Source organism: Xenopus laevis, chromosome 9_10S (assembly GCF_017654675.1).
Source record: "Xenopus laevis strain J_2021 chromosome 9_10S, Xenopus_laevis_v10.1, whole genome shotgun sequence".
In the NCBI taxonomy this organism is placed as follows: Eukaryota; Metazoa; Chordata; class Amphibia; order Anura; family Pipidae; genus Xenopus; species Xenopus laevis.
Window position 1 is genome coordinate 31,005,552 of NC_054388.1, and position 16,962 is coordinate 31,022,513.

The 16,962-nt window shown below is 36.3% G+C and overlaps 1 protein-coding gene across 1 annotated transcript in view; it reads left to right on the top strand.

Annotated features, from left to right (window-relative positions):
• cyth2.S (cytohesin 2 S homeolog) overlaps positions 1–16,748 on the top strand; it is a 28,901-nt gene extending 12,153 nt beyond the window's left edge. Inside the window, exons 3-13 of the mRNA XM_018238369.2 lie at positions 419–483; positions 3,739–3,805; positions 3,882–4,000; positions 4,126–4,206; positions 4,328–4,440; positions 7,409–7,557; positions 7,732–7,844; positions 11,192–11,270; positions 12,989–13,060; positions 13,978–14,132; positions 15,633–16,748. Of these exons, the coding sequence (XP_018093858.1) occupies positions 419–483; positions 3,739–3,805; positions 3,882–4,000; positions 4,126–4,206; positions 4,328–4,440; positions 7,409–7,557; positions 7,732–7,844; positions 11,192–11,270; positions 12,989–13,060; positions 13,978–14,132; positions 15,633–15,711 (1,092 nt within the window). The 3' untranslated portion in view covers positions 15,712–16,748. The remainder of the gene's footprint in view (positions 1–418; positions 484–3,738; positions 3,806–3,881; positions 4,001–4,125; positions 4,207–4,327; positions 4,441–7,408; positions 7,558–7,731; positions 7,845–11,191; positions 11,271–12,988; positions 13,061–13,977; positions 14,133–15,632) is intronic.
• Positions 16,749–16,962: the final 214 nt, after the last annotated feature.

The following is a 16,962-nucleotide window of genomic DNA, read 5'->3' on the forward strand; positions in this document are numbered from 1 at the left end:
TATTTTTGAGCTAATTATCTTGTTTGGGGGGGGGGGTAGGTTACAGTATATTGTATATATTTCTCTAATTTATAATAAATCAATTAGTGAACATAATTGTGACCTAAACTGTCTTGCTAAAAAATTGTGAGTAATTAGCTGAATATATTTACATTTTAATGCAATGTTTTTTTTCACTAACTTTTATTCTATACATGAGTTATTTTTACTCTCACTTATTAATGAACATGGACTGGACGTTTGCTTACTGCATACATTGTTTCTCTGTCTTGAGACACTGCATGCTAGAGGTAATGTCATTTCTTGCACAAAATATATATTCCTTCTTCTTCTGTTCTTAATGCTGGCATTGAGTTTCCACTATGTGTATTAGTGTTTAATGCTTGCATAATTAACTAATTTACACTTAAACCTTCAGCGGCTGAAAGAAGAAATAGCAGAGGTTACAAATGAAATTGAAAACCTGGGATCGACAGAGGAAAGGTGGGTCTGTCACCGTTTATTCTATTCTTCAGATGATTCCTATTCATTTGAATGCAATATTGACCAAATCAGCATGGAAATGCCAAGACCTAGATCAGCATTGTCCAGCTGGTTTGGTTCATAAAGAGAACAGATTTATTATTGAATATCAAAAGGGAACATTCACTTAGGGGGTTATCCAAAATCCAAAAATATATCATTATGTTCTGAAAGCTACACCAACCAAATCCGCATGGGTTTTTCCCCTTATTTATCAATACATTTTTCCAAAAATTTCCTGTGCGGGAAAAAACTCACGCACGAAAACACTGATTTTTTTTCAGATTAATCTTCGTATTATTGCATGGAACCCATCGCAGATCAGGATAACTTTGGGACTTCGCCCATTGACCTCTACATGAACTCAGCAGGTCTGAGTTTGAGAATTTTTTTAGTCGGACTTTTAACATCCTCTTTGTTTAATAAATTCCCAAAAATGTGAGTTTTGATTTTCCACAGAAAATTCGGATTTTATAGTAAAAAAACTCACATTTTTTTCGAGTTTTTGGCATTCTGACTTTAATAAATAACCCCCTTAAGTGTTTAGAACTGTTAAGGTTGACTCTGTTCCAGGATATGTTTTTTTTATCAGTCAGCTGTTATGGTTGAATGAAGAAGTGGGAATTGCTTGGAAAAGAACAGGGTTAGACAAAGAATTAGAAACCCACGTTTCTCAAAACTGCTACTGGTGACATCAAAACAAATACTGGTCACTTCACTGTAGCCCTTTCATGATAGTTCTCTGCTCCAAAAGGAGGTAATAGCTCAAAGTGCCTCTCTCCACTTTTCTCTTGTAACCTTATAACTCCTGGTATTCAATACAAAAAATCCCCCAAAAACATGCTTTAAAGTTAAAAAGTACAACATTTATTACATATTATAGGCTCCATGAGGGGTTTTGTTGACATTTTATAATATGTAATAAATGTTGTACTTTTAAACTTTAAAGCATGTTTTTGGAGATTTTTTTTGTTAAATGCTGTTATACCTCTACTTGATCACTGGGGGACTAACATGAACATACAAGCTAACATTCACTAAGGTCTATACCCAAGTAATTTAATTTATAACTCCTGGTGTCTGGTCTGTCTGTCTCTGCACTTCATCTCTTACTAAAGTCTGACCAATCCTTCGAAATTATCGTGTGGTTAATGGGATTTGAACGGTCGTACATCTTACGATTTTTCGGCCGACATCTGTCAGAAGATTGATCGACCAGGCTAAAAAATCTTTATCGGTCCCAGTGCAATCTATCTATGTTTGCAGAGACAAGCAGGCAGCTCCCCTTTGTTTTCCTGGCAAATGGTCTTTTTAGTTGATGGACAATTCCTATGATCGTTTCGAGATAATCGTGGTCTCACCATGACGATCAGATCTTTTAAAAATCTTTACATCTATGGCCAGCTTTACTGTATCAATGGGAACAATGTTGGCACTCTAAACATGCAAGCCCTTTTTGTATGTTGCCTTTACCTAAACCTCATATTCTTTGCTTTCACAGTTAACCACTTTATGCCATTAACTGGACATGAATTCTTCTCTCTATTCTTATTTCTCCACCATACTCTCCATACTATTCTAATTATAGCCACTCACACTATGCTTTCCTAAACTACAAATACTCTTAATTGTTCAGTATAAAAATAAAAACTGGGTAAATAGATAGGCTTTGCAAAATAAATAATGTTTCCAATAATGTTAGTTAACCAAAAGTGTAATGTATAAAGGCTGGAGAGAATGGATGTTTAACATAATAGCCAGAAAACTACCAGGCAGTAACCAATCAGAGACTTGAGTTGAGCCACATGGATCATAAATATTGCTTTTGAATTTGAGCTGCATGCTAAGGATCAACTGCAAACTGAGTTGGAAAGCTGATAAGCAGGAAGTTGTGTTCTTTTCTGTTATGTTAGACATCAGCTCACTCAAACTTTATACATTACATTTTTGGCTAACTATATTAGAAACAGTTTTTATTTTGCACAACCTATCTATTTACCTATATTTTTACACTGAACTGTTCCTTTAAAATCACATCCAAACCTGAAGATTAAATACTCTGAACAATGCTACTACTGTGGAGAAAAGCTCATATGCACAGGGGCCTCCTCTACTACAAAGCCTTTTTGGCCTATCAGTCAGCTTTGTCATTCTTTAAGTTGTCTTTGCAGAAAACTTAAAACAAGGATGAGTCCATTCACAGATATTGATTTCTCTGTCTAGAGCGAATGCTCTTCTTCCTAAAACTCTCAACATCTTTGTTTGACTCCTTTTCACCTGGGTTTGATGTCTGAAAACTCATTTTCCAACAAACACATTTTTCATAAATAGTCTTTATTATAATAATTCTAAACATTTTGTTGTAGTACATGTTTTATGGATGACTTTATCAAGCCATTATTTTATCTGCTTTAAAAACCATTATAATGCTGTGAGTCACAGGATAATTTATTTGGTCTAACACAAGTCAGTCACTTGTAATGGGCAACTGTGAAAACATAAATTTGTCTGCAACAAGAAAAAAAATGGAATTGAGTGAGCACATATACGTGTACCGTATATATCTCTCAAACTGTAAGAAAAACTATACTATTTTTGAAACATGTTTCTTAAACCTCTGCTATAGAATTGAGTGAGCACATATACATGTATATATCTCACAAACTGTAAGAAAAACTATACTATTTGTGAAACATGTTTCTTCAACCTCTGCTACAGTTTGGGTGTATGTATATACGGGTCCCTACATAGGCTTAATAGTTGCAGTTTAGTGTATATTATTTCTGAAGAATGATTGTAGCTGAATACATATAATTAGAGAGAGGAGTTAGTCAGTATGCAGGATGTATAGGCCTGCTAAGAAGATGTGTGGACAGGGGACAACCTGTAGATTACTTGAATAAAATAAAGGAGTAGTAAGGAGGAGTCTATTTTGCTTTCCCACCCAACACACCATGTGGTCAGTAGGTAAGTGGACAGGCATAATATATTTTGCATTTGGTTCTTATCTGGCAAATACAATGCTTAAAGATGCAACACTGGAAGGGCCATTCTGTCTGTTAAATTGCATTGTATAATCTGCATTGTAGAGGACATACTCCAGTTTTTACCATACAACATCAAATTGTATAATTTAATTTATTTTTCAGTGCTTTAAATAAATATTGTTAGGAGCTATATTAACTTTCCCTTATTATGCATTTGATTATTGTGCAGGAAGAACATACAAAAGAGCAAACAAGTAAATATGGGAAGAAAGAAGTTTAACATGGATCCTAAAAAGGTAAAAACAATAGGCATTCTCTTGTCTTCTGGAATGTTGGACTGCTATTAATAATTATCTGACACTCTTCACCCAGGGCATACAATTCCTGATTGAAAATGACCTGCTGAAGAATACATGCGAAAACATTGCACAGTTTTTGTACAAAGGTGAAGGACTTAACAAGACAGCTATAGGTGACTACCTTGGAGAACGGTAAGTCTGAAAAAATACCAGAACAAAGGAGATGAAGAAAGTTTGAATATCTCATTCATCATATTATAATTTATTTTTTTGTTCTATATTTACCCAAATCCTTGCTTTTATCCCGCATCCTTCAGAGATGATCTCAACCTCCGTGTTTTACATGCCTTTGTGGAGCTTCATGAATTCATGGACCTTAACCTGGTGCAGGCACTTCGGTAAATGGTAGTAGGGAAATGTGAATGTGTTGGCTTGGTGATAGTTATGTTTTTTGTTTAATCAACACCAGTTTTATGTATGATGTCTCATTTTTGAAAAATGTGTCTCCACTTTCTTCAGCCAATTCCTGTGGAGCTTCCGTTTACCTGGGGAAGCTCAGAAAATAGATCGTATGATGGAGGCCTTTGCACAGCGTTACTGTCAATGCAATCCTGGTGTCTTTGAGTCTACAGGTATGCTTCTTTGAAACAATCACTTTATATTATTCAACACGCCCCCTTACTTCATTTTAGCACATTTCCTGGCAAACACACTCTATACCTTACTGAATTCAGACTATCTTACCTCCCCTGGGTTTACTGAACAGTTTATATTGGTTCTGGCACATCTTTTGGATATCTTCTCCTTACATATTCTTAAATATTATGTACATGCTTTCACTGCCTGTTATAGGTCCCAGTATCTTTCTTGCTGCTGAAGTGTCCTGGAGTTCATATCCGTTGTCACATCTCAAAGCATAGTGATTGTGCGTCATCAGTTTTAGTTCCTGTTTCCATCTTTATACACTTAAATAGTTAGTCTTCTGATCTTTACATGCTACGCAGAAGCTTTATATGAGGAGAAAGCATTTATTTTTATCTTACAGGGAGAATTAATGAGTTATCCAAAAGTTCCTCCCATTTCTTTATAATTTAAGAATTGAAAGAAGTGTTAAAAGTATTATGTAGAATTTTTAAATAATACTTTAAGATGTTTTTTTGGCTAGTCATGGATTTTTTCTTAGCTCTGTTTGTGCCAAATCAATATATGAGAGTATATTATTGAATAAAAGGATGATAAATTATATTTGATATTATTGATAAAAGACACAGGCAAAGAGACACTTCCTGCAGGCCCAGGAAGATATGGGCTTGCCCATCAACACAGGGGATCTAAACCCAAAGCACATTTGCAATTTACATTCATTTTTCAGGCTTCTGAGATATTTGCATTTATAGCATGCATATACCTTCTGGCTCAACAATGAGGCAGCAAACACAGGGTCAACAAAATACAGGAAGGGTTCAGACAGGTGTGAGACAGATAGGGTCTCTGACCATCAAAGAGAGTTGTCTGGCAATCTAACCACTTCAATAGATAACTAGTTTTAATTACAAATGTGCTCAGAGAAACAGAGAGTCAGTTAATATAAATTACATTTTTTGGGTGGAAAAATACATTAAGGTGTCCAACTTATACATTAGGAAATCAGGTCTATGGATATGAGCTCAGCAAAAGGATAAATAAGTTTAAAAAGAACATAAAACATGTATATATGATAATTGCAAGAAACTTTATAATCTGAGTTAATATTTAGGGGGCTCCTTGTGTGTAGCAAAAAATATACATTCAACTTCTCATTTAGCAAAAACATTGATATTTTCCTCCATGAGTCCCAGGGATATCTTGTACATGTTAAATACTGAAAAATACATAAAATTCCCCCTTAACACTGAGAAATATTTAGCCACATTTCTTTATTGCCTTGATCATGAAGTATATTCTCTAACTTTCTCCTTGAGGTTTGTCACAATTTTGTAATGTAATGATATAAATACGATTATTAGTGTTAAAAAAATGAATACACGTTTGATAGGATGAGTCTCATTTATTCCCATATTGGAAAAACACGTGGTTTCTGATGTTCCACTGCTTGTGACCAATTTTGTGAATAGCTTTGGAAACAAGATATTGCCCAATATTTCAGCTTTGCATGCGACAATGTGTTGCCATTGCACAATATATTGAAAGTGCAAGGGTCAGTTTGGAGGATAAAAAGGTTTTTCTTTATCTGAGATAACTGGGAACTAAAACATAAAAATACTCCAATATTATGTGATTAAGCACATTACTTGCTATTATGTCATGTTCTATTTGAACGCCCAGCTCAAGATCTCCTAATATAAATTCTGATGCTTACAGGTTATTTTCTATCATTTGTTCTGATTAGTTGAAGAATTTAATGTTTGATTTGGTTCTTTTACTTTAAATACGAGTCAGGCAGGCACTGTATATATAAATAAATAAATAAATAAATAAATAAATAAATATATATATATATATAAAACTTGTGTATTATAATAAATAAAGTACCCCCAGTTGCAAAATATGAGGATATTAGAAGTTACCTCGGAGTTCCATGACCTGTATAAAACTATATATATATATATAGTGAATAAAGTACCCCCTCTTCACTATATATATATAAGAGGGGGTACTTTATTCACTATATATATATACATATATATATATATATATATATATATATATATATATATATATATATATATATATATATATATATATATATATATATATATATATATAGTGATTAAAGTCCCCCCTCTTCACTATATATATATATATATATATATATATATATATATATATATATATATATGTATATATATATAGTGAATAAAGTACCCCCTCTTGTAAAATATAAGGATATTATAAGTTACCAAGGAGTTTCCTGACCATATAAAAACACGAGGCCGAAGGCCGAGTGTTTTTATACAGGTCATGGAACTCCGAGGGACTTCAAAATTAGCTTGGACACATTAAAAGGACTTGGTTTCATTGCATCATTAACTAATTCATTTTGAAAAAAACATTTTTTCCCATGACAGTATCCCTTTAAGACATTCTTCATGTTTACAGCGCCAATATATGCAGCAGTGTTTTACAGAGGTTATAATATTCACATCAGTCCCTGGCCAATGGAGCTTACAATCTAAGCTCCCTATTGGAGGGCCAGTTTTATCAAGAAACAATTAACCTTCCAGTATGTATTTGAGTGTGGGACAAGTTCTGTTATTAACTCCAAAGTAATTGATCCAAAATTTGATATCCTTGAGAGAGAGGGGTAGAACAAGAGAATGTATTTTTATTAATAGGCCTGTGTTTTTTTTTGTGTAAGTATATACTGTATATATATAATATCACAGCCGTGACTTCAGCTGTCGAATGGTCTGCTTGGCAGGAGAAAGAGTGAGCCAAATAATAACCTTTGGACCCAATAGAAAGAATAGCAATGTATATTAAAATAATTGGCATACTGTAATATAATGCCTTTGCTCTCATTTATTAATGGCCTGTGCTTCCATGCTTTTTTTTAAAGTTTCTCTTCCAGAAACTGACTCTTGATAATTCTACCCACAGACACATGCTACATTCTATCATTTGCCATAATTATGCTCAATACCAGCCTGCACAATCCTAACGTCAAGGACAAACCTACCGTAGAAAGATTCATTGCCATGAACCGGGGCATTAACAATGGAGGAGATTTGCCTGAGGACCTGCTGAGGGTTAGTATATAAAATAACTGCAAGAAAAACATAAAATCTATATAGACATACCTAATACTACAACATATGTATATACAAATAAAGGCATAAGATTAAAGAGAATTGCAGCTAGTTATAAAACATACTTTATTTGTTTGTCAACATTACGCCTTTAATTTAAATATTTCCCTTCAGAATTTGTACGATAGTATAAAGCATGAACCATTTAAGATTCCAGAGGATGATGGAAATGACCTTACTCACACTTTCTTCAACCCAGACCGAGAAGGATGGCTTCTAAAACTAGGTGTGTTACTTGCAGCTTCCTATATGGCTATATATTAGCAAAGCAGTGTTAACTATATCTCCTGACCACATTTCCTTATTATTGTCACAACTGGAAACCCTTTTAGATTTTACAATGTATGAAAATGCATGTTTTTAACCTTAACCTAAACTTTGTATATTAATTACTCTAAAAAAATGTGCCTTCTAGTAGAAAGAAATACATTCTTTCCTTATTTTAGCATAAGGATAACCCCCTCAAATGAAAGAACGTTTCCCTGAGAAACAGTTTATGCAAAGATCCAAGTAACTCTTCCATCAATGAAACTTCCCAGTTACAGAATGTTAAAGGATTGGAAAGAGCACCCAGTTAAGGCTCGATCTTCCAACAGGTTCGCACTGAGGTTCAAAATAATCCCTGTTTTTTTTAAATACAAAGAAGCCCTAACAACCTCCCACAGACCCAATAATGTGGCCATTCGTTACATCTGAAAACATCCCCTATGGCATTTGCCATGTGTCATAATCTACCAGTGGGCAGTCCAGGCTAGCTTCTCAGTCTCTAAAACAGGGGTCGCCAACCTTTTTTTTACCGTGAACCACATTCAAATTTAAATAAAAGTTGGAAAGCAACATAAGCATGTAAAAAGTTTCTGGGGGTGCCAAATATGGGCTCTGATTTGCTCCTGGTACTAGAAGCCAACAGAAAGCTCTGTTTGGTAGCACATATGTTTTTTATGCAACTTAAGCTTGCCTTCAAGGCAGGAATTTTAAAAAAACACCTGTTTGAAGCCACTGGGAGCAACATCTAATGGGTTGGTGAGCAACATGTTGCTCTAAAAGCACAGCTAGCTCAATAATATGTAATGTTAGACATAGATTGGAATGCAAAAATGCTTTATGTTAAGCAATGCCTTTTCAACAATGCAAAGCTCTATGCAGGGGATTAAAGCACAGAATATGTTCAAATACACCTGAGCAGTATTGCAGAACACTTACATTTCTTTGTCACATGCCACTTGTAGAGAGCATTGTTTTATGATGCATTTACCAGACTGAATGACACAACTCTAAACTGGCTTATTTATTGTATACATTATGTGAACCATTGTTAATCCCTAGATTTTGTAACCTTGCCATGTGACATTTATATCTGGACACAGGAATAGTTTTTACACTGTAACCCTCTGTACACAGGGCAGCTATGGAGCTGCCAAGATGTGACCTGCGCAGGATCAGTGCAGACTTATTATGAATGTTGTGTGTATATATATATATATATATATATATATATATATATATATATATATATATATATATATATATATATATATATATATACATTTTATTTTTTTCCGTGGCTTTATTCATTTTGACAGGTCAAAACCCAATAAGATTTGTTGATATAGACACACACTTTCACAGGGCCTTAAACTACAGATACAGGACACAACATATGAAAGCACAGAATCCTGCCAACTTTTTATATAAATCAGTAGTTTGGCTTCTTTATGTTTAAATATAAAGCAGACTCCCTGTTCGTTATCATGTGTAACTGAGGATTCTCAATAAATAACTAACTTTAGGGATTGTGTGTTTTAAATGCTTCACTGGGGAAATAAATGGCTCATTTATTTTTCATTCTTTCCCTTATTTCTGTGAACTGGATCCTAATTGTACATGCACCACTCTACAGGAGGTATGTAAATCATCATCATCTTCATTATTATTATTTATAATTTATATGATAATATTATATTTATACTATTATAAGTATAATATATATTTATATAGCTCCAGCAAGTTATATGAACAAACAGGGTGGGGGAAATACTTGCAAAAACATGGAAGGACTGCCCCCACCTCCAACACACAGATTGGTTTCATAACTCTCCTTCCCTAACCAATATGTATTTTAATGTTTAGCCTTAGGTTATTTTTCCTTTTAATCATTTCTTGCTGTAACCTGACCTGCTTTGAGGTGGGGTTCTGTCTCTTCGTGTCTTTGTTGTCAAAGTTTTCTAGCACTAGGGGATTGTATAAAGAGGAATCACATGGCAGCAATAGGTAGTTCTACCCATAGTACCACAGTAGGGCTAGTTATCAAAATTGGTTGTTAACCTTTTAATTAAATTAGCTGCAGTGAAATTCTGAGCCAATTTGCTATTCAGTTTTTTATTTGTGGATTTTCAGTTATTTAGCTTTTTATTCTGGATGCGAGGTCCCATCCTTTTAAGGAATGGCTCACCTTTAAGATAACTTTTAGCACAGGTGAAAACATTTCTGCATATACCTTTGTACTGAAGTAAGAATTTGCTTGTGGGGCAGGTAATTCCCCTTAAAGCCCTGTGTGCCCCTACATGTTGCTGGACTTCATCACCCAGGATTTTGCAACATATAATTAAAGGAGAAGGAAAGGTTAAAACGAAGTAAGCCTTATCAGAAAGGTCCATCTAAATATACCAATAAACCCCCAAAGTATTGCTGCTCTGAGTCCCCTGTCAAAAGAAAAACAGCTTTTCTTCCCTTCTATTGTGTACTCATGGGCTTCTGTATCAGACTTCCTGCCTTCCTCTTAAACCTCATTGCCCTGGGCAAGAGCATGCTCAGTTTGCTCCTCTTCCCCCGCCCCCCTCCCTTCTCTACTGTAATCTGAGCCCAGAGAGAGACTCAGGCAGGAAGTGATGTCACACCATGTTAATACTGCAGCTCCTATCCTAAACAGACAGTGTCTAGAACTTTTTACTCAGGTATGGTAAAACATTCTACAGAATAAATATAGCATTCTAGCTTGCACTATTGCAGCTAATCTATTGGCAATAAAATGCCTCCGTAGCTTTCCTTCTCCTTTAAGAGCAAGGGCTCTTACAGACGAGCATTTTTACCTGCGCTCCCCTGCGTTCCGTTTTTCTACGTTCAGCCGCAGGGGAGCACAGGGATAGACGCATTACATTTTTTCCAATGGGGCTGTACTCACACAGGCGCATGTAGGCGCCGAATGCAGGAAAAATGCAGCATGTTGCGTCTCAACCCGCGTTCGGTGCCTACACGCGCCTGTGTGAGTACAGCCCCATTGGAAAAATGTAATGCGTCTATCCCTGCGCTCCCCTGCGGCTGAACGCAGAAAAACGGAATGCAGGGGAGCGCAGGTAAAAACGCTCGTCTGTAAGAGCCCTTAAGAAGCAGGGCCTTAAAGGAAATACAATTTAAAGTGATATTCTCTCAGCTTTGTGTGTTATTTTCCTTTTCCGCCAAATGTAATACTCCTCTTTCCTTGTTCTTTCTTAGTTATACTATTTTAACACTCCCCTTACATGATTCGTCCATTCGTTTAAGTATAGTGCAATTAAGTTTATATCTCTGGCTTTGCAGGGGGTCGTGTTAAGTCGTGGAAAAGACGTTGGTTCATTTTGACTGACAATTGCCTCTACTACTTTGAATACACAACGGTGAGGAGGCTTAATTTTTTTTGTTGCTCTTCTGCATTAATAGGCTTTTTAAACTGCTTGACATGTGAATGCAATCCGAATTGTGTCTCCAATGCAATTTTTTGTGCATAATGGTGGATGAGTGTCGAGTAATCTGCTACTAGTGGTATCAGCAGTTGCAAGACAATTTCCTACCCACATTTCCATTGCTCTCTTAGTATTGTGACATATGAGCAATATTTCTGAGTCAAACAATATGACTATACCTGTAAAACTGCTAAGAAACCACATACAACAAATGCAACAGCTTACCCTAGTCTTCCATTTTCCCTTTGCCTCCATACCACCTCCTAAAATGTTCATATCTACTTCATTCCAGATTGGCATAGCACAAACAGGTATAATGGGTGATCGATATCTACAGTATATTCCTAGTTTTACAACCATGCATCATGGTGGAATAACAAAGGCCCACTAGGGACTCATTTAGTATCCTTTATATGCCTGAATCATGTGTATAAAATACAAGAGTGAGAGCTTTAACTTGCTCTTCGTTTCTTACCTTGATTGATTATTCAAAGGGGATGTTTGCCTCTATTATGGTTGGAGTAGAATTTCTGTATGATAGGATAGAGCAACAATTGTCCTCTATTAGAATCATTCTAGGCATGTATATTAAAGATGGGGAACAAGTTTTGAACATGAGCATATATTCAGCGGTGCTGCTGCCACTACTAGTAACTTTAAAAGACACATTTCCGGTGATTAAACTGGAAATTCAGCTCTACTAGTGCAGATAGCACAATTATACTCTGCACTAAAATCCTACCCAACCCCACAGAACTGCTCCTTTACCCACATCCACATTATTCTACCCACTGTCCTCCTAATACCCAATATAGGTACAGTGCCTGGCCACGTTAATTTTTATATTTTTTGCTGGGGAAATGTAGGAAGACATTCAAGACATTAAGGGGCAAATTCACTAAGATTCGTAGTTGCGCCAGGCGTAACTTCGCCGCAATTCTCCATACTTTGCCAGGCGTAGTTTCGCCAGCGCTCCGCAAATTCACTAAAATCCGAAGTTGCGCACAGGGGTAGCGTAAGGTTGCGAAGTTGCGCTAGCGTTGATTCGCTAAGCGAAGTTACGCTAGCGATGGTTAATTTGCATACGCCGCCAAATTCAAATTTCAATGGAGGAATACGTACAATCACTACAAATGGCTGGGAAACCTTCAAAACATCAAATAAAATTTTTATTTTGCCCTACACATGTGCCCACTGTATAGTTAAGTTGCCATGAGTTAGGAAATGTAGGTGGGAAGGAGGGGAGCCCCAAAAAAATGTTCGATCTTTTTCAGCCTATCACCCATAATATAGAAAAAACGCCAGCATTTTTTGGGACTTAGAAAATTTTTTTACTTTTTTTGAAGCAATCCCTATCTATTCTATTGCGCTTCGCCTGGTCTGAGGTGGCGAAGGAAGTCTAGCGTAAAAGGTAGCGTTCAGTACAATGTGCGCGTTAGTGAATTTGCGTAGTTACGTCCGTTGCGAAAATTCGCCAGGCGTAAGGGTGCGAAGTAACACTAGCTAATTTACGCCAGCGTTCGTTAGTGAATTTGCGAAGTAACGAAAATGACCAACGCTAGCGAATTGACGCTAGCGTTAGGCGCTTCGGCGCTTAGTGAATTTGCCCCTATGTTTGTCAATAATTGGCTGGTTTCATTTTTCTTATGCAGGACAAGGAACCCAGGGGGATCATTCCTTTAGAAAATCTTAGCATTCGGGAGGTAGAAGATTCCAAGAAAACGGTATGTGATGAAGAGAAACTTCAGTTGTACATTTTTGCTTCTCTTTGTTCATTCTTGCTTTTCATTTCCCTGATATCACTCTTGTATTTGTTATAGATGATCAATGAAGCATCGCCTCTTCCATGCTTGGATTTTTTTACTTTCTTATAAATATTTCATCTTTAGGTTTGTTTTCTAGCAAGTTACCAATTACCATATCTGCTCTAAGGTTTATGATGCACAAGGCACTTTGGGGGTCATTTATAAACTTTGCGCAGGGCAGATTGGTTCGCAAAGTGAATATATTTGCCCTGTGCATGGTTATATTTATAAAGCTGAATAAGAGGGTGCAAACAGAATTGCGAATTGTTTTTTCACAATGCAAATGTCTATAGCAGCTTTTTAAATATGTCACAATTCGCAAATTGCGAATATTTATGCACACACTCTGCGACTCAATTACACCACAACTTTGGTGGCGGATAAAATATTCGCAAAACAGTTTTGCAAACTGCGAATTTAAGTTACTGTCAATGCTATTTTCGCGCACAACAACCTCGCACATTGGATGCGCTCGCGCAAACTCCCGTCTCATCTTCGCGCCATTTGCGAAAATTTATTCACACTGCGAATTCGCAAAAACCGGAAAGACGGGCAGAGCAGTGCAATATATTAGCGTTCAGGAAAAAATATGCGCAATACAACCATTTGCGAAAAATATGCTCTGCGCGAACATTATAAATGACCCCCACTGAGTTTAATGTTGCTTAGGATTATGTTTGTATTACCTGTGGTTCTTACCATGTTCATTAAGTGTTGGAGTACAATCAAAACGCCTCATTTCCCATAGACCTAAAATATCGTGTTTTTAAGGAGAATAAGATTTTGGATTGTTAGGTCATTCATAATGAAGGTTTTCCAATATCCTTGTTTGCCAGAACTGCTTTGAGCTTTATATCCCGGATAACAAGGACCAGGTCATCAAGGCATGTAAAACTGAATCAGATGGCCGCGTGGTGGAAGGAAACCACACAGTATATCGAATCTCTGCTGCCTCTTGTGAAGAAATGGATGAATGGATGAAATGTATCAGGTAGGTTTTAGGTGGGACTATTCCAAATAGGGATGTATCAGATACAGGATTTGGGCTGGGATTTGGCTGAATTCAAGCATTGGAGATTTGGATCTACAGTATATGAGCCAAGGTCAAACCCTTCAATTCACATGATTTTAATGGTTTTGAATAACTTTACTTCATAGGCAAATACAACCCTTTACACCCTATAAGGAGTAGATTCTGACAATGGCATGTGCCCAGTACTTCCTTCTTTCTGAAACAAGTTATCTGGCTCTGAGATATGTGTATTCTGTTTATTTTCAGAATTTTTACAGTTTTCTTACTTTGCTTGTTACTCATCTTGAGCCCAGTCTGTTGCACATGTTTGATGGTTAGTTACTAGCCTCCTCCTCTTCCTGTGCCTGTCTGTGCTATCCTAGATGAGTCCTGTTAGGGTTGCTAACTAGAAAAAATACCTTCCTATATGTTTATCTTTTCTCCCTATCGATAAAAATGGGATCAAGAATAATTTTTACCAGTGGAAACCGCACACCTTTCTGTCACTAAATATGTTTTGGGTTCTGGCATTTGGCAAACCCTTGTAAGAGCAGTAAGTACTGTAGCATTCTTTCTGCTTGAATGCCTCTTTACTGCACAGAATAGGCCTTTTAGGCAAAACAACAAAAATTCACAGTGATGCACAGATAGTGATTATAGAAAGAGTCTTTCCATGCCATGAGTGGGTCTATGTGCAATATTGTTGCTTGGGACAGTTGGAAGTATTTGTTTTTAGTAATGGTTTACATGATGGCAATCTCTGCAGTGTCCGATGCTTCTCTATGGGCTCTTGCAAAAAACAGAACAAAACAAGGCTAGTTGCAAATTGTCATGTTGTTTTTAGTAATGGGTTACATGATGGCAATCTCTGCAGTGTCCTAAGCTTCTCTATGGGCAGAAGCAAAACAAGGCTAGTTGCAAATTGTCATGTTGTTGATGTCTACATCAAGAACATGAACGACAGCTATACACTAAATGAAAATTGTGTTACAGAATTATTTACCCAAGAAAGATTTGAGGGTTTGTTTGATAAGACTTTTGGTATCAGTAGGCGAGGTTAGCCACAGGAAGCTCCCTTTCTTCTGGAACACAGATCTGCCAGGCTTTATTGCTCCTGCATCCTTCTGGTGCCTTCCGGGATCCAGAGATTTACCCTAAATCTGCAGTTCTAGAATTTAGCTGACAACAACATGACAGCATACACTGAGCTCATGTCTCCATATAGAGCCCACTACAAGAATCCACTGTAAGTGCAGTGCACAAGCTCCTTCCTACACTCCAAAACATCCTCCACCTATCTACGACCTCCTAGTGCATTTCTGGCATCCAAGTAAGTAGACACTGAGCTTTTTAGGGGGGTGTGAACTGAGACCTACAAATGAAAGAACAAAGAATGTAAACTATTAACGAAACTATATTTTTTATAAAATAAAAACTTTACAACATCTTATAGAAGTTCTTTTATGTCTCCCCATCCAGGGCTGCCATAAGCAGAGATCCGTTTTATGAGATGCTGGCTGCACGCAAGAAGAAAGTCTCCTCCATCAAGAGGACATGAAAAAAATGAAAAGAAGAATATTTTTCAAAAAAGGGAATCTTAAACTTTTTCGATGATTATGTCCACAGAAATCTTCATGCATAAATGGAGAAGAATTGATTTGATGATCCCACAGTTCAAGCCTTGACTGCTGTAATCTGTGCCCTGCAGGAGACCCATGCAGCTAAAGATTCTCTTGTTTTTATGTATAAAGGTATGGGATCTATTACCCAGAATGCTTGGATGCTTTCTGAATAAGGGAGATCACCTCACTTAGGATCTACCCAAAATATGCACATTAACCAAACAAATTAATCAGCACTTTTGGATTGGAGACATAGTTACAATCATTTTCTCATCAACATGGATTAAGACTGGATTATGTAACCTAAGTATGGTACGAGATATTGTAATATTCCACTGAAAAGTCAAATAAGCAAAAAAATGTTTATTTAAAAAAGGTCACTCAGGGAAATGACATTGACTTGACTCTCTGCATTATTTTTTGTAATGCTTCACTCTATCTGAACCTGCATATTTTTCTCACATCCCTGTTAGAACCAATACCAAGTTTAGGGCTGTGGATTTTTGCTATAAAATTCTGCAGTCTTTATATTAAAAATATAGTATTTGAAGATAATGAAAATAATTTTGCTTTTAGCTAAGATCTAATACAAGGTTTCTTACACAGGTAACGTACAACAGTGTATTGCCTATATAGCTTATTAAGTAGATACTATCATTACTTTTGACTCTACGTTTTAAAAAGGGAAGTTCACATTCCAGTTGTTTTTCATTTTTAGTTTTTATGTTTCTTCAATTGCTAGCTTTCCTGGTCTTCCTCTTTATTTCTTTATTTCTTGCAGCTGAAATGCCATCTGGTTATCGGGGTCACTGACCCCTGTAACTTGAAAAAAGGCCTTGTTTGGACATGAAACATTGTTTGTTGTCAGAGATATGAGCCATGTGATACCAACAAAGCCTTTTTAAATTTGATTCCTGGATGGTGCTGTGACTTCAACCATCACTGCAACCAAAAAAACAGCACCATGTGCCTTCACTTCTATTTTTTTTTTTTTTAGCTTTTATTACTTATATTCTGGCCCTATACTATTTATTTTCCATTTTGGCTTCTGCTTGATTGCTAATGTAAATAAGCTCTAGCAACCAGATAGCTGTGAAATTTCCAAGCAGTTCAACATTAAAATAATAATAGAAAATAAATAAAAAAAATAAGTTGAGTTGCACTTAAAAATAAAGCTAGCCATGCAG